The sequence below is a fragment of the Hemicordylus capensis genome, chromosome 1 (assembly GCF_027244095.1).
Source record: "Hemicordylus capensis ecotype Gifberg chromosome 1, rHemCap1.1.pri, whole genome shotgun sequence".
Taxonomy (NCBI): domain Eukaryota; kingdom Metazoa; phylum Chordata; class Lepidosauria; order Squamata; family Cordylidae; genus Hemicordylus; species Hemicordylus capensis.
In genome coordinates, this window is record NC_069657.1 from 5,191,674 (window position 1) to 5,209,120 (window position 17,447).

The 17,447-nt window shown below is 45.7% G+C and overlaps 1 protein-coding gene across 3 annotated transcripts; it reads right to left on the reverse strand.

The window, feature by feature from the left end:
* Window positions 1-8,315: 8,315 nt before the first annotated feature.
* On the reverse strand, window positions 8,316-13,033 carry ARF6 (ADP ribosylation factor 6). Of its 3 annotated transcripts, none has more exons than XM_053284187.1 (4): window positions 13,019-13,033; window positions 12,398-12,585; window positions 11,333-12,275; window positions 8,316-11,223 (listed from the first exon to the last, which is right to left on the reverse strand). In XM_053284187.1, exons 3-4 carry the CDS (start codon window positions 11,776-11,778, stop codon window positions 11,136-11,138), a joined length of 534 nt encoding a protein of 177 aa, XP_053140162.1. In that variant the 5' UTR covers window positions 11,779-12,275; window positions 12,398-12,585; window positions 13,019-13,033; the 3' UTR covers window positions 8,316-11,135. The 3 variants fall into 3 exon arrangements, with proteins under 3 accessions (XP_053140162.1, XP_053140161.1, XP_053140163.1); XM_053284186.1 differs by lacking the exon at window positions 13,019-13,033 and adding an exon at window positions 12,680-12,914; XM_053284188.1 differs by lacking the exon at window positions 13,019-13,033 and having other exon boundaries at window positions 8,316-12,275; window positions 12,398-12,665.
* Window positions 13,034-17,447: the final 4,414 nt, after the last annotated feature.

Consider the following 17,447-nt stretch of genomic DNA (forward strand, 5'->3'; position numbering starts at 1 on the left):
ATATGAACCCCCTAAGCCAGTACAGCACTGCCTGTTCTGGTTGGCAGGGGTCTTCTGGATACCCAGTCTGGCTACCCAAGATCTTGAGGACAGAATATGCCACCTTCAAGATGAAAACCAAGTGCTTCACCACTAGATGGATGGGGCAGTTAGCCTCAGTGTGGGAAGGAAGAGCCTTCTGTTCTCGCTGGACGACATCCATTTCAGCACATGAGCAGAATATTCTATCCTGCTTGCCACCAATGGCAAGACTTGCCATTTTATTTGGAATAGTTATAGTCGGCTTTTCAATGTGTACACATGTGCAAATGCAGAATACAATACTATGTAAAAACAATGAGCTATTAAAACTATCCTTTTATCCAGCAGTCATTTAAATCACATCAAATCACTTCTGGCCCACTTAAAAACTTGCCGAGCAAGAGGAGTTTGGTTTCTTATCAATCAGGCAAGCCCTTGGACCTGAAGTCTCCAACGGCAAAGAATTCCAAAGGCGGAGTGCCACCCTTAAAGAAGTTTTGCCAGCCACAGGAGCTGAGTCAAATAACTTGAGAGGTGGTACCGACTGCAGGGTTTCAATGTTGAACCTCACTTTTGGAGGCATATACAAAAGATGTTGGCTCAACTCCTACAGTCTATTGTAACTATGCTTAAGGATGTGGACCTGGAAAAGTTGCATATTCTTCTCATTAACCTCTGCCTCAATCCCCTCCCCAATTTATTTTCTCTTCTTTGAGGCAAGATGCCTCTGCAGCACCAGTTGCAGGGGGAGCTGCAGCAGGAGAGAGGGCATGCACATATCTCTTGCCTGTAGGCTTCCAGTGGCATCTGGTGGGCCACTATGTGAAACAGGATGCTGGACTAGATGGGCTTCCTTGGGCCTGATCCAGCAGGGCTGTTCTTATGAGTCAATATCTAGACTGTAAGGCCCTCAAACAGGAATCTGTCCTCTTATCACAGATCCAGATCCAGAAACTCCCCTAGTCTGAGTTTTCTTTTTGCCGAGACTCCTCCATCCAGAACAAGCATTTCCACCACTACTAATTATAAACACACAGATACAGCTTACATGTTAGTTTCAAATCATGAGCAACTGAGTTTATGTACTCTTATGCATGCCATTACTGACCTTAGGAAGGCAGAGATTAGACCATCACATCCAATTCAGAAGCAAAGAAGAAACACAGCTGAGTGCAGAAAGCATACCAACAAGCCATCTCACAGGATTTAGGTCAAAATAGTCCCATGCAAGTTGCTTTCAGATTCTTGGTGAAAGGGCAAGATACAAAAATACTTTAAAATATACCTGTCGACAGACAGAAGAGACAATCCATTGCACATGATCATTAAATAATCCCTTTCCTATATGGCATTCATTTGAAAAAGCAATAGTTTATAGTGTAAAAGCTGCTCTATGGTACCATGCAGAACAGAAACGAAGAATGAAAGGTTTTGAAGGGTACATCCACGGCTAAAAAGGGTCACTGGGTCTTTTCCATCTGAGAGGGGGAAGGGTAATGAAAATCTGGCAACAGCAAGGTTTCCTGTATTTATTGTTGCAAGGCTTACTTTTGGATTAAAGAATGCACACTCAAAACAGCTTAGAAGTTTCCAGTGCTATGTACAGGATTGACAACCATTCCTGGTTATTTCTGTCGACATCTCACAAGCAAAACAAGCACTTTAGGCTTTGCTTCTTGGCATATGATCTAGCCTCATGTAGTACAGACTTACACATTCAATAAGCAGCCTCCCGACATTATTGTACCACTACAGAATACATGTGGGGATAGCAAGGTTGACACTCCCTCAAATGAAGAATCGCCCCACATCTAGAAAAGTGGATCGACCTTTTTTCTTTTTTTGATGTGGACACCAGACATCACACCTTCATTCTGAAATAGTGCAATCCCAAGGGGCCAAATGCCACACAGTACTGCTGGATGTCTCATTTCCCCATTACAGGACAAGCCACCACTTCAGGATTCAGAAAGGAGTAGATTCAGGATGGCAGGATTAGAACTGGTAGTATCTTGTTGCTTCCTGAAGCCAGCGGTGTCCTAAGCTCCGTTCCCTTCTGCCCACCAAGTCCTTCACTGCAAGACCCAGGAGCCCGTGGCAGCCCCCACCCACCAGAAGCGTGGCTCCCTGACTAATGCTGGCTTAGGCCTGTACAAAGCTTCAGCTTCTGAGATTGGGCAAGCTAAACCTCCAGGTTCCCCAAAGTCCTACTAGGCCCATTTGCATCCCTTTCTTTTCTTCCTCCAAGTAGCACAGCTGAGAAGAGGCTCACTCAAGTCCACCCGCTGAGCTTCAAGGCAGAGAACCAGCTCACACTTTGCAGCTTGAGCTCCGGTATAAGCACCCAAATTTCCAGGGCAAATTGCATAGGCAAAGTTGTACAGGTTGAGTAACCCTTATCCGAGCGGCTTGGGACCAGAAGTGTCCCAGATTTTGGACTTTCCCGGATTTTGGAATATTTGCATACTGTAATGAGATATCTTGGGCATGGCAGGGCCGGACTGGGGGGCACTGAGAGGGCGGGGGAATGTATGTGGGGAGGGTGCCGGGTTTTGAGCAGAATGGGTGGGAGTATTCACTGCTGCCGAGTGTGGCGGGGTGCAGAAGCGCCCCCGCAGATGGGGCGCACTGGGAATATGCCCTGTTGCCCTGTGGGCCAGTCCGAGCCTGGGACATAGGATCCAAGTCTAAACACAGAAGGTTACTGTACACTAATTTTTTTTTAGGTTTTATTTAAAGTATAAAAACAAGCATTGAATTTACGATAACTACAGGTAGCTGTAAATGTAAAGAAAACTAATTGCGAGAATATTTTCAATGCAACAATGTTGCTGGTCATGTTAGACTCAAACATGGCATTTTAGGTGGAGATGAAATCCAGATTTCATGTGAAAATAATATTTTGTACTTACTAAAAAAAAGCCGTGGTGGTTTCCAGATTTTGGATGTCCGGATTAGGGATACTCAACCTGTATATGGTAAATGACTTACGCACATTTATGCAGCCAGCTAACTCTGTGATTAGGAATGGGTCAGGCTCCCCCAAGCTCAGCTATAAAAAGTGTGTGTCCTATTCACAACCAGCATAGAACATTTTGCTATTTAAGAACACTCTCATCGCTTGTTATCAGTCAAGAAAGAGCATCACTCTCCAAAGCATCTGATTTTTAACCCATGTTCCAGACAGACAAACTCAACAATGCGCCTTTCCAGTTTCTATAACTGCATTAACGCTTTAGAGTGTTTCCCCAGCTTTTAACGATCTTCTTCAAAACACATCTGTTCATACTTCACAAAGCACTTATCAGTCTGTGTGGGGAATCCAGGAGCTAGCATGTTTGCAAGAACATGCACATAAACAATCCCCACAAAAGATATCACTCGTTGTAGGAACACTGGCCACTGAAAAGCCAGGTAGTGGGAAAGAAATGTCAAGTCATACAACCATCTCTCTCCAGTGGAGGGGTCTCTAATTGCAACGATGGAAGGATATGGGTTAAGTTGAGCTACACGGAAAAGGAAGAGAGAGGATTTCACACAGGACAGCTACAGCCCTGCGTTCTCTGTAGTCCTGCTCCAACACAATTACTTTTCTAGAACAGATATTCACTTCTGAAACAGGCAACCATACCGATGAGTGTAAGCAACACAACAACATTAGATAAATTTCATGAGGATTGAATATAATCTAGAACATTTTCTAAATTGTGGTACAAGGTGGTCCCCCACAAAGTTGAAAACCATGACATGAAGGACAGATGTACCGCACTCTCTTCAGACTTGGCATATATATATCTAGCAAAGGAAAAATATGGGGCAAAGAAAGAAGTCAAAGATAAAGCCAAGGCATTGCAAAACAGACTGGATGGCAACATCAAAGGCCAAGGAGAAGGTACAAAGAGAGAAGGGCTTGCTTGGGAGGAAAGATGAGTAGTTCAGTCTAGGACAGGGCTACACAACTGAAATGCCCTAGTGAGCCAGAACCATCCACAACTTGGTGTGTGGGGATCGAGGTCAATTTTTAGAACATTACATTAAAATTAAAAATATTATTAGTTACTTGTGGATCCATTCCCCCTGTCAATGGACCCATAGCTTCAACCAAGGACAGTGGCCAGAAAATAGGTCCTGTCCCTGTTCAATCAGTGGGGCCCCTGGAGTGCATGCCAGCCCCAAATGAATGCCAAGTCCTCTCAGCTCTCTAAACCGCCGTTGCTTTCAGGCTGCAATCCTTGGCATGCTTACATGGGAGTAAGCCTCGATGGGAACACCATGGAACATATTTATGAGAAAACATGCATAGTATGGTGCTATAAGGCAGTTTCCAGCTCCTGTGTTGCTGTAGGATACCTGGGGCCAGTAAAATAGCCCCTGTGGGCTGAATCCAGCCCCCGGGCCTTATGTTTTGCAGGCCTGGTCTGTACTTTGCCTTTCCCAGAGCTTTCTATCAGCTTCAGCTGATTCAACAGCTGCACCGATTCCTTGAAGAGGATGACCTCAAAACAGTGGTGCCTCAGCTGGTAACCTCCCGGCTTGACTATTGCAATGGGCTCTACGTGGGGCTGCCTTTGTACGTAGCTCGGAAGCTTCAGAATGCAGCAGCCAGATTGGTTTCTGGGGCAACCCGGAGAGACCATATTATGCCTGTTTTGAAACTGCCGTTGCTTTCAGACTGCAATCCTAGGCATGCATACATGGAAGTAAGCCTCGATGGGAACACCATGGAACATATTTATGAGGAAACATGCATAGGACAGCGGTATTAGGCAGTTTCCAGATCCTGTGTTGCTGCAGGATACCTGGGGGCCAGTAAAATAGCACCCGTGGGCCAAATCCAGCCCCCGGGCCTTATGTTGTGCAGGCCTGGTTTAGGACATATTGAGCTTGAGATACCAATGAAGCATTTAGGTGAAAGCGTCACAGGCAGCTGGAGAGGCAGGATTATATGGAGGGATAACGTTTTGGTGTAGGGAGGTTTGGCTGGTCGTCATCACCATATAAGATGGTACTGAAAGCCATAAGATTTGAGGAGATCACCCAGGGACAGTGTGTAGAAAGGGACTAGCAAGAAGCCAAGAATAGAGTGCTGAGGGACCTTGACACAGAGATGGAAAGGGAAGAAAGTTTCCCCTTGTGGAAGCTCTGAAAGAATTATTTGACAGGTAGAAAGAACCAATTGAGGACACTGTTTCTAGGAGCCACAGAAACCTAAAGCATAGAAGGAATCAAGCAAGGAGGAGTGTGATCAACTGCATCGAAAGCAGCCGAGCAGTGAAGGACGACGAGAGCCGTAGGGAGACTTCTTGTTTTGGCAGTGAAGAGCTAGTTGGTGATTTCTGTGAGGGTAGTTTCAATGGAGTTCAGTGGGTCAAGAGACAAATGGATGTAAGAAAGTTGTCACAGTGGGAGTAAGCAGTACATTTCAGGAGATAAAGGGGCAGAAGGGAAACAGTGAGAGAGTGGGTCAGGGGATGGGTTTTTCTTGGAGGACAGAATGACGGTGCTTGAATGCAGTAGGGAAGGAGTCAGAGGAGACACAGGTTTGTCAGGTGGTAGAGACTGAGGAGGGATACTGACAGGGAAGATGGCAATGAGGTGGGGGGCAGGGAGATGAGATCAAGGGGACACAGGAAGCTACCTTATAACAAGTCAGACTTTTAGGCCACCTAGCTCAATGCTGTCTACACAGACTAGCAGTGGTCCTCCCAAGGTTTCAAGGAGGAATCTTTCCTAGCCCTATCTGGAGATGCTGCCAGGGATTGAACCCAAAACCAACGGCGGAGCCTTACTGCCGGTGGCCTGTGTGCAGCTGTGGTAGCAGCCCCACTGATCCCGCCCCCCACGTCTGATGCCAGATGCAGGGGTTAGCCACCCCCCCGCGTCCGACGTCAGACGCAGGGGGCATGGTCTGGCTCCCGAATGGAGCCTTGCCCATTTGAGAGTTGGAGTTTAACATGTTTCGACATGCTATGACAGACTGAAACACTAGAGGCATGTTTCTTTTCCAATCGCATCTCAAATGCACCACCACTTCAACAGAGACAGCTCCTACATTCAGCAGTTGTCAAGGGTTGCCTAATTATTCAATGCGAGATTGAACACATGGATGCATGTGCACACATGGAAACCAGCCTTAAGTGACCGTTCCAACTCAGGATGTTGCTCAGTACAAGTATTTTATTTGGGACTAGCGATACAGTGCAGTTACTATCCAGCATCACAAGGAACACCTCAGAAGTCAATGTGATCTCAAAGAGAATTCAGTTCTGAACAGCAGCCCTGCCCCTCTCACACAAGACAGTAACACCATGCCAAACACAGGACTTTTAAGACAAATTTGTTTAAAGCAAATGACGCCTTCCCAGGGACTTCATCAGCTTCATACAAAAGGGATTCTGCAATTTAAACCCAGTAAGTAATCCTGACTCCCGACAATATCCCTTTTAAGTCTACAGACACAGATTCTGATGCTGCTTAACATTTCTGAGCCATAACTAAAGGAGAATCCCTGCCGCCTTCATCAATTTATAATTCAGCAGCAGCCACCATCACCACCTCACTTTCAGATACTTAGCGATATCCCTTGCATATACCATTAGGACAAGAAAATGTTAGACATCAAAGAGATGCAATGTTGAACTCTGAAAGGATGATACAACAGAAGACTCATGGCTCATGAAGCTAGCGTCCAAACTATTTGGTACAGGTAAAGTACTTCAAACTCAACTTAGATTTCCGGTGAAAAATATTGACAGTTTAGTTTTAGAAAAATTCACAAGAGCCACTGTCATGTGAATATCTGGCCAAAAATATGCAATTGGTTTAAAACTAACATAATTTTATACACAATGCAAGAGGCACATTTAAGAGTCTAAGTATGTTATGGTGAAATTTTTAAGCAACGCTTAAAGACTCGTTTCAGAGTTGGATTCAAGAATGATTATAATCAGTCTTGAATTTTTATACCTTCAGATCCTCTGTTTCTGCAAAGTCTTCTTCCTCTCAATTGAACTATCAGCCATAGCTCCAACATACTGACCTTTCTGAACGCCAACCCTTGTAAAACTGCAGTTTTTGCACATTTAACAGCAAATGCCATTATTTTTAAAATTATTTTTATTTTTACATTTATATCCCGCTCTTCCTCCAAGGAGCCATACACACAGTATGGCTTACGTCCAAGTAAACATGCACAGAATGAGGCAGCATGCATCAATTTCTACAATATATTGGAACTCTGCTCACAATTGGTGAGAAGAGCTCCGGGGTGGTCTGCGGGGAAGGCAGGTTTAACTTACCTTCCCCGCAGATGATCTCTATGCCTTCCCTGGGCGGGTGGATCACCATTCCCCACCGACAACTGGTGGCTCACCTGGCAGCACTGGTCAGGATGCCAGGACACGCCACAGCATGTCACCTTGCCCCCCAGAGCTCCAATAATGCAAGCGCGGTGCATTATTGGGATCCCCCCACCCCGAGTGTGCCAGCTGCCACACCATCAAGAAAATGAAGTTAAGGGAGCACTAGCACTAGCTCCCTTAACCGCCTTTTAGAGGGAGGCTACTTTGGCAGGTTTGCCGTGGTATAGCCACCAGGATCGGGCCTGATCTTGGTGGTTCACATGCACATGCAAAACTGGGCTGGGCTCCCACAGCCCGGTTTTGCACACATGTATGAATAGCCTCATTGTAAAACCAGCTTCACACTGGTTTTGGGAGCAATTATTATGATTATTAGCTGAGCAAGGTTTTATATCCTTCTCCTGTAGTTAAATTCCCTTATTTTTTCTCTTTTGCACCAGTTTCTGCACTCTCCAAATCCTGAAGCTTTTCACTTTGTATTATTCATATATTTTAAACCTCTCATCTCTTAACTTTCCAGAGTACTCCTTGAATAGGCAAGCTAGTTTTCTTTCTGTATTGCAGCTTTTAGTATTGATCGCTAACGGTGCTCTAATCCCCTTTTGAGAACTGAAGTTTTGCTGCTGTTGTGCATACTGTACAATCCTTAAAGCAGTATACTTATCCCAACCATTCTGTGTAGCTGTGTGTATTAGATGCTAGTGGCATTACCTAGAGCAAGGGATACAGGAGGATCAGAAGTTCTCTCGATTTCCCAAAAGCAGAGGATATTACACTTCCGCTTGTAAGCCCTTTCCCCCAACACCAACATTCCCTTCTATCCCCAAGTGTGCCTGCACAGTCACTCTGCAGGCACACTTTTCAATAACTGCCAGAAAACAGAATTAAGCATGTACCCTCCTTTCTCCCACATCCAAACATAAACAGGAGAGCTGCACTGTATAATTGCTTTATTTTCTGCTTATTAGTTCTTTTACCAACACTACAACCATATTGCGAACACAAAAATTCCTGTTTACTTTATTCAGGGAGATCACAGTCTACAGACTCATTCACTTATCAGACAAAGTTAACGCCATTCAAAAACATACTCAGTTGCACTTTATAGTCACATGAACACAGAAGTTGGATGTATTTTTTTTAAAAGTGGAATTCTTACAGATTGCATTTTGACTCGCAAGCTGTAGATAGCTGTCTAAAGCCATTGTTTGTATGGCCACACTGAGCCAAGGAGAAGACCAAACCTGGTTTCTTTAAAGAGGGTATTTAAAATGAAACGTTCATAATTTTTGTTCAGTAGCAAAAGTTACTTGATGCATTTGTCACATGTTTCATTCAACTTCATAGTTTCCACCCCAAACTGGAGATTTCTTTTTTTAAAAATCAGAATTAAATGTACCCCTTTTACCTACTGAAAGAGCATACCTAGAGGAAGAAATTAAAAGGGTCATACAAAACTATGAATTCAACTAATGCAGAGGTTGTATGAAGATTCCATTATGCCCCCAGTTTAGAGAAGAGATACAATACACTCTGCACCGAAGGTAAAACCACCCATGTTTTCACTGCAATTAAGATGTATATGAAAGTTTGAGAACCAGTAACAAATCTTCAAGTTTTCCAGTTTAGGCAACTACTTTGTGCTTGGCTTTAATTATTCCAGAAGAAAACAATTAACTGCTTATGAGCTTTGTTTCTGTAGTACCAACTCTTACCAATGCTGCCAGGAACAAGTATTCTTAGTAGGTTTATTTAACACAATTAGAATGAAGCAAATTGGTTCGTATCAAAAAATTTACTTTAGCAAAACTTGTTCTGAACCATTGCTATATTTCCTATTAAGGTTAATTTCATTGCTCTGATCCTAAAATCATTTAAAGCAAATATTCCCATTTGATTTGGAGGATGGGAATGGGATTTAAAGAACTAACTACAAGTTTATCCAGGATCAGAGTCAAAGTAGTTTTCTACATACTGATGCTAGATTCTGTTTTAATAAGTGAATTTCTCATTACTTTTAACCCCCTCAAACATCTTTGGTACAAGCTCAAAAAGTCCACAATTTAAATAGCAAAATCAACACTGAAGAAGTGTAGCATAATGCCCCGATTTTATTTTAAACTCATACCCTTAGAAAAAAGCAATTTTCTTCTGGTTTTGTAGCAATACATTCCTAAAATTCCTCAGATGAGTTTTACTCCTTGAGGAAAATCTGAAATTAATCCTTAAGGCTGAATAAGAACCAGCTGCTTTACATGTTTGCACCCAGTATTAATACTTGATTGAAACCATTTTATGCTAACCTGAATTCACAATCATTTCTCCCCCCACACCCATAAAACTAAGACAGACATTTGGAAGCTGCAATATGGCAAAATGAGATGCTTGCTCTTGAAGAACGAAACCTGGAAGTTTACATTCATAGTCGTTTGCTCACTCTCCACCCCACTCATTATCTGCCCTTCCAAAGGGCTTTATAGATTTAAACATCCGAAACAGGTCAAAAAAAGTACTATAGGAACAGAAGGCTAGAGCTGGTCTGCTGCTGCCTGCAAGAATTCAGCACAGTTTTGCAGGAGATGGAAGGGAGATGCAACTCCCATACACAGCAGTTACTCAGCTGCTTCATCCAAGTTAGTGACATCTACAAAACCAAATCGTTTCAATACACCTAAAATTTCAAATCATGATATAGAAGCAGATGCAGGTTCTCCCCCTACCCCATTAATAAAGGTGCATCTTAGAAGATAAAAGGTCTAAAAATATTTTTACATCAAGTTTTTAGAAGCTTTTAGATCAATTATGATACTGCCACCTTTGCCTCAGTTTAAGACAGGAATAGTTTAACATTCAAGTTTTGACTACAGGTTTATGATTTTAAGAACTATGTGTGCCACACAGTGATGTTTACAAATTATTGCTGCATTGTACAGAACAAAATTATTTTTGTATTGAAACTGGAGAGTAATGCAACTACTTAATATTGCAGCTGGAAAATTAAGCTTACAATGCAAAATATACAGGAACTGTGGTTTGACACTAGTCTCATTTCATCCTGTATACAGTTGCTATTTAAGAATGGAAACTTATTGGTATCCTTATTCATGCACAACATTTTGTTCATAGCTCCCTACAGCTAACATTTCAAAATGGTTCTTGCATTATCTGGTACACATCAGGCCCAGTAAGCAACCACACATTTATTCTAAATGGTACCTTTCAGATTTATCAGAGGCCAAATGAAGGAGTTCAAAATTGTAGTTCACTTCTTAGTTACAGGTAAACTCTTGCCATAAAGAGGACAGACTGCAGTTTGTTCATAAGCAATGGTTTTCAGTTTACTAGATAACAGAGACCTATCAACATATCCTGCACGGTTGCAAGAAGCAGCAAATCTACAGCAGATGATAATGGGGAAGGGAAGAGAAACAGAATCAGAACACATACACGAAAAAGTGATACCTCAGCCCCAGGACTCAAACAAATGAAGTCAAACCATCATAACAAGGGCTCTCAAGATAGGAGAAATGTTATTCTGTCAAGATGCATTGTGTGTCCTTTCCCCCCATGTTGTTGGAAGTTTGCCATAGAAACTAGTGCTTGTGTCCATTCACAGTTGAAGAGTAGAGCATCATAACACCAAGCAAGAGTTGCATTAAATTGGGGATCCAGTCAAGTGTGTAGAAGAAAACTGTGGTAACTGGAGGAGAGGTGAGCAATCACAATCCTATGGATGCTTAATTTCTTAATATTTTAGTATGGGAAATCATTTCTTTCCCAAGAAGCCACATAGTGTTTATTTTCCCCTCCAAACTCTCTTGAAGTCCAATAATAGTTTGTCCTTTTAAAAAAAAACAACACACAATCATTAGGATTTATAGTTAGAAGTTAACCATGTCAGCCCTTCATACAATCCATCGCCCGAGGTGGCACAGGATGGCTGAACATACCAATTCCTATCCCTGATCCGGGTCAGGCCCAGTTTCTCCTGGATCTCGTGGGGTTTCATGGCATCAGGAAGGTCCTGCTTGTTGGCGAAGATAAGGATGATAGCATCCCGCATCTCTCGGTCATTGATTATGCGGTGCAGTTCCTGCCGGGCCTCATCAATGCGGTCCCGGTCAGCGCAGTCTACTACAAATATGAGGCCCTGAGTCCCCGTGTAGTAGTGCCGCCACAATGGCCGGATCTTGTCCTGGCCCCCAACATCCCACACGTTAAATTTGACGTTCTTATAAGTCACTGTTTCCACGTTGAAACCTACAGTGGGGATGGTGGTGACCGCTTGCCCCAGCTTCAGTTTGTACAGGATGGTGGTTTTGCCTGCCGCATCGAGGCCCAGCATCAAGATCCGCATCTCCTTGTTGCCAAAGATCTTGGATAGCACCTTGCCCATGGTGGCCGCAGTAGAGAGGCAGGCATCCACAGGAGCAGGAGGAAGAGGAAGGGGTGCAGCAACAACAAAAGAAGCCCCCTCACACAGGGCGGCACTGCTGGGAGGAGGAAGAGGGGCTAGGTGGGTCCAAGGGGTCTTCACCTTAGCCACTAGAAGCAACCACAGAGTGGAGAAAAGGCTTTTCGGGGGTGCAAAATGCTACCCCTGCCTTGGAGGACCAATGGGGGGGATGCTGAGCAGTGTGTGTGTCTGTTGGGGGGGGAGAGGAATAATTAAGGTGAGCAGGAGGAGGGGGCAGCTCAGGCACCCCCCTTGAGAAGGGAATCAGGGAGGGGGCTCTAAAGAGCAGGGAAGGCGGGGCCAGGGGCGGGGCCTGTGGGGAAGGGGCGGGGCTTCATGGGAGAGGGCGGCGCGGGGGTCTCGGCGCCTGCGGTCCCCCCCCGCCACTCCTGCTGCGGCTCTTCCTCTCTCAGGGTCTTCTCAGCGACGGCTTCTGTCTGCGGGGGGGGGAGAAAAGAGGGGGTGGATACTCAGTCAGTCGCGCTGTGAAGGGAGGGAGGAGGAGGAGGAGTGAAGCGGGGGAGCCGCCGACACCGCCCCTCCCCGGCCCCGCACTTACCTGGAGGGTCGCCGGCTCCTCTGCTCGCCCTCGGTGTCAGCCAGCCAGTCAGCCGCCCGGCCCTCCCTTCGCGGGCTGCGGAAGCGGCGCCTGTGCCCAACCGGCCCTCCTCGCTTCTTTCCTCACAAACTCGCTGGCTCGCAGCGGCCGGGTGCACCGCGCATGCTCGCCGCTCACCCGACCGACTCCTGCAAAAGAGAAGGCGCCCCGCCTATGGTGAGGGAAGGGGCCGCGCACGCGCTCTCTTCCCTCCCCGCGCGCCGGTAAGGAGCATGCGCAGACCTGAATGTGCCCGTCCAGAGGGCGGGACGAGACGACGACTCCTCGCCATTGCGCACGCTCGCGGCTTGGCACGCGAATCCGGTCCCGGGACGCCTCTAGTCAACGCGCATGCTCACAACCACGACTACTGTAGTGCGCATGGGTGGAAAACCCTCCGACCTGAACCCACGAAGTGTATGACGAAAGGGCTCAATTTTTTTCTTCTTTTTTCGTGCTACTGTCTACCCCGCATGCGCATATCTCCCTAAGGAGTCATAGATACGAATGCGTTGAACGCATTGCGTTCCGCTACTCAAGGGAGTTAGTCCAGCCACGCGCAGGCGCAGTCTGCCACAATACCGGAAGATTAATGAAACGCTGCCCCCTACTGGGGGTTCTCTTTCGCCGGTTCCGGGAGCCTTGCTTTCGGTCGTCATGGAGACGTGGCCTAAACGGTGTGGAGCTCTGCTGAGCATAAGAATGGGATCATGTCCAGTACCCTGTTTTACACATTGGCTGTGGGGAGCCCACAGGCAAGAGATGGGGGCATGGCCTTTCTCCTGCTGTTGCTCCCCTGCATTTGGTATTGAGAGGCATCATGGCTCTGAGGATGGAGGTGGCCCACAGCCACCACACTCTTAGCCATTGATAGGCCTGTCCTCCACGAATTTCTCTGATTTTGATTGATTGATTGAGTGCCATCAAGTCGGTGTTGACTCTCAGCAACCACATAGAGAGATTCTCTCCAGGACTAGATCTGTCTTCCACTTGGCCTTTAAGGTCTCTCAGTGGGGCATTCATTGCTGTCGTCATCGAGTCCATCTACCTTGCTGCTGGCCGTCCTCTTCTTCTCTTTCCTTCCACTTTCCCCAGCATTATGGACTTCTCAAGGGAGTCGGGTCTTCGCATCTTGTGTCCAAAGTATGCTAGTTTGAGCCTGGTTATTTGTGCCTCAAGTGAAAATTCGTTCTAGGATCTATTTGTTTGTTTTCCTGGCTGTCCATGGTATCCTCAAAAGTCTTCTCCAGCACCAAAGTTCAAAAGCATCAATGCTTTTTCTATCTTGCTTCTTCAAAGTCCAGCTTTCACATCCATAGAGTGTCCCAGAAAAACCATTATCCAAATGATTCTAATCTTTGTAGGTGTAGACACGTCACGCGACATCTAAATATCCTTTCCAAGGCCCTACCAAGTGCTAGTCTGTGGTGTATTTCTTGACTGCTGGATCCTTTACTGTTGATGGTCGATCCTAAAAGGCAGAAGCTATCCACCACTTCAGTGGATAGTTGAAGGGTAATCAAAGTCACCCATTATTGCCGCTTTGTCTCTCTTTGACGCCTCTCTGATTTGCTTCTCCAACTCCAGATTTTGATATTATGTCATAGTATGTCCCTAGTAACACATTTTCTTTCTGTCCTCGTATTTTCACCCATAATGATTCTGTGGAGGACTCCGGTTCTCCTAGGTTTTCTAGCTTGTTGGAATCTACCCGGAAATGTACCCTAGTTCCTAACAAACCTAAACTGTTCCTCTCAGCACCACTGTCTTATCCACACATTGAGACCCCTCAACTCTGCCTGTCCTGCTGGCCTTGTGTGTGGAACAGGTATAGGGTTGCCATAATCTGGCCCTCCAAATCCAGGCACCCAAATTTGCATATTATGTAAATTGGCTCGCAAATAATTTGCATATTAGGCAAATTAGCAGATGCGCTTTCCAGTTGACTTGTATTTGCTCTGGATATCTCCCAGCAATAGTTGGGGAAGATATCTTTGCCTGACCATTTTCCTTGACATATTAACAGCAGCAACAGAACAACAACAACAAAAATGCACAGCTTTTCAGTTAAGGCTGCAGTTCTGTACACACTTACTTGAGAGAAGATCTGATTGAAACCAGCGGTGCTTACTTCTAAGTAGGTATGCAAAGAATGTAAAGCCAAAGTCCTTAAACATTACAATACACAGCCTGGTAGGCAGGCAGTGATTTACATAAAAAGCAAGCTATCCTCTCAACTGCCTGGTAGAGACCCCCTGCTGATAAAAAAACAAAGGCAACATTCCTCAGGGGATTACTGTACTTGCAGAAACTCTCCCAGTCAGCCTTCTGCCTTAGTCCAACTCCAATGGTTGAGCAGAATAGTGAGTGCATGTTTTGCTCCATTACTCCACTTCTACAAGGGCTAGAGCTTAGCTTTTTTTTTTTTTTTTTTTAATGAAAAGCTGAAATCCAGGGGAATCCAGGTGACCAACACAATCCGGGTGACATGCTTAAAATCTGGGTACTACTCTGTGGTCACCAAAAGTCGATACTGACTCGATGGCACACTTTACCTTTACCCAGGAAATCCGGGGAGATGGCAAAGCTAAACAGGTAGCACTTCAGTGAACACTAACCTGGAGGTCCTGGACTTCAGTATGCTACCTAGCAGCCTAAATTTGGACTTTTACTTGCTTCCTGACCCACGAGTGGCACACAGGCCCCCACTCTTGTATCCTGTTTTCCTGCTTGTTCCTGGACGCTTTCCAGACTAGGTGCTCAACAGCAGCAAAATGCCTCCATTCAGGCAAATCACATTTGAAATGTAAACAGCAGAGGGAGCAGTATCTCGGAAACGAACAACCCGAAAAAACAGCAACTTTCTTATGCCGGATATATGATGTCCTAGCTCTATATCGCAGCAATTAAATTCGAAACAAGGCATTGGAAATGTGAACAGCACCCTGCTGTCTGCGTAGGAACTGCGGTGTCACAACGCAGGAAGTGTGGAAGCACACTTCCGAGATACGACGTGACCCCGTTGCAGGGTCTAATCTGGAAAGTGCCCTGGGGAGAGAAGCTCCTCAGCACTGGCTGAGCAACAAGTGTCCAACACACCATTGGAAAAGATCCAGGTATTCTAGCAAACCTCTGATCTAAACTCTGCTGCTCCCTCCTTGCTCTCTTTAAACTCTAAAGCTGTTCTTTAAGACTGTTTCTCTGGTTAGCCTTGAGTGGATTTTAATTCGGTTCTCATGCTAAAATGCCTCTTCTTGAGCCTCAACTTTGTCTTATTGGTATTATTAGTCTTGTTCATCTGGATTCATGAACAAAATGGAATAACCAATGAAGGGTACTCTTAAATGGAGGAACCCAGCCAATCAGCATGTATATAAACAAGTTGTAAACAAGCTGTGATGTGGTTGCACAAGGGTTTGGGGGGGGGAAGGGTATAAGAGGATAAAGTTGGATAATAAAAGGATTGCTGGATCTACAGAGGAAGCCTGTGCGCCCTCCTGTGTCTTGCTCACCCAAAGGTGCACCTAGGTAATTTTGGAGCCTGGACCTAAAGGCCTTTGGAGCCCCCCACCCCTGCAAATTAAGCATCATTATGCTCGGCTAGGCAACCAGACCACCCTGGCCAGACTAAAGATGATTTGGGGGACCCCAGGGACTGTGGAGACACTGGCCTTCGGCCTGGAAGTCCAGGGGTAAGAGCGCCTCCGACCTTCAGCAATTGCAACCGCTCTACTGTCACTGAGATTTGTGGTGAGCACAATAAATTGTTTGTATGTTGTTAACTGAACAGTTATGTCTGACCATTTTTTCTATGGGCTAAGCAAGGCAAGTGAATCTGGAGAACCTACCCAGTCCCACCAGGCTTGCATCCATCCCTGCCCAGCGGCCTCTCTAGCAACGCCCTGTGCACGTGACATCATAAGCACGGGGCATGGCTTAGGCTCTGGAAGAGCCCCAAGAGAACTCTCCACATCCGGGCTAGGGAGAGCCTTGAGTGAGCGCTCCCCTGTCGTTTTCAGGCAGTGTTTGCTGCCTGAAAACATCTATTTCCCTTTCTTCCTCCAGCAAGGGAGAGAAAGGGAAATAGATGCTTTCAGGCAGCAAGCACTGCCTGAAATGACAGGGAATTGACTTGGGCTCTCCGGAGCTCGATGCCACACCCCCTTTGCGCATGATGTCACATGCAAAGGGGGCGTGGCCTCGAGCTTTGGAGAGCCCATGCGAATTCTCCCTTGTCATGTCATCCATTTCCCTTTCTCTCCCTCACTGAGGGAGAGACAGGGAAATAGATGCTTTCAGGTAGCAAATGCTGCCTGAAAAGGACAGGGAAGTGCTCGCTTGGGGCCTGGGCGTGGGCAGGGGGAGTTTGCTTGAGTTTCTTCCAGAGTCCGAGCCATGCCCCCCTGCAGGCTTTGGTGGCCCTTTCCCTTGGCAGCCTGGATTCTTTGAACCCAATTTAAATATTCTTAATTTCTTACAAGGCCATTGTTTTACAGCTTCTTCCCTCATACGCACAAAGAAATGTTAGGTAGATTTAACTAAAGCTTTGTTCAGCAACAGCTCCATTTTCTTCTCTTCCTTTCCCCCACCTTTCCTTTCTGACTACTCCCCCACACTCTCTACAGGATCCCCACTGGGACAAACATCCAAGCAACTAAATACAAAAGATTCCTGGATAGAATACAACAGCCGTGTGTTGCGGTTCCTGTTGGGAAGTCTCAGGTTCCAGCCTGCATATCTGCAGCATGAGCAGTGTTTGATGGGAAGTATTGTTCTCTGCACAGGTTTCTCCTCTATAACTTGCCTGATTCAACTTATGGCTTAGCCTGGGTAGATAGGGAGCCTTTGTTGAGTAAGTGCTGTGACAGAACAAAGGCAAGCACAATTAGGATATTTTTAGATATGGCTATATATGGCCATATGTGACATCAAAGGTATTTCACTAGCATGCAGATCCAGCCTGGTGAATATACTGGAAGAGTGCGAAGAGGGTGATGCTTTCGGGCACATC

Excerpts from the sequence above, each read along its gene's own strand:
- ARF6 (XM_053284187.1), bottom strand. The coding sequence starts at position 11,778 with ATGGGCAAGGTGCTATCCAAGATCTTTGGCAACAAGGAGATGCGGATC. Across the intron at positions 11,224-11,332 it reads CGGATCAGGGATAGGAATTG|GACAAACTATTATTGGACTT; the intron begins GTATGTTCAGCC and ends TTTTTTTAAAAG.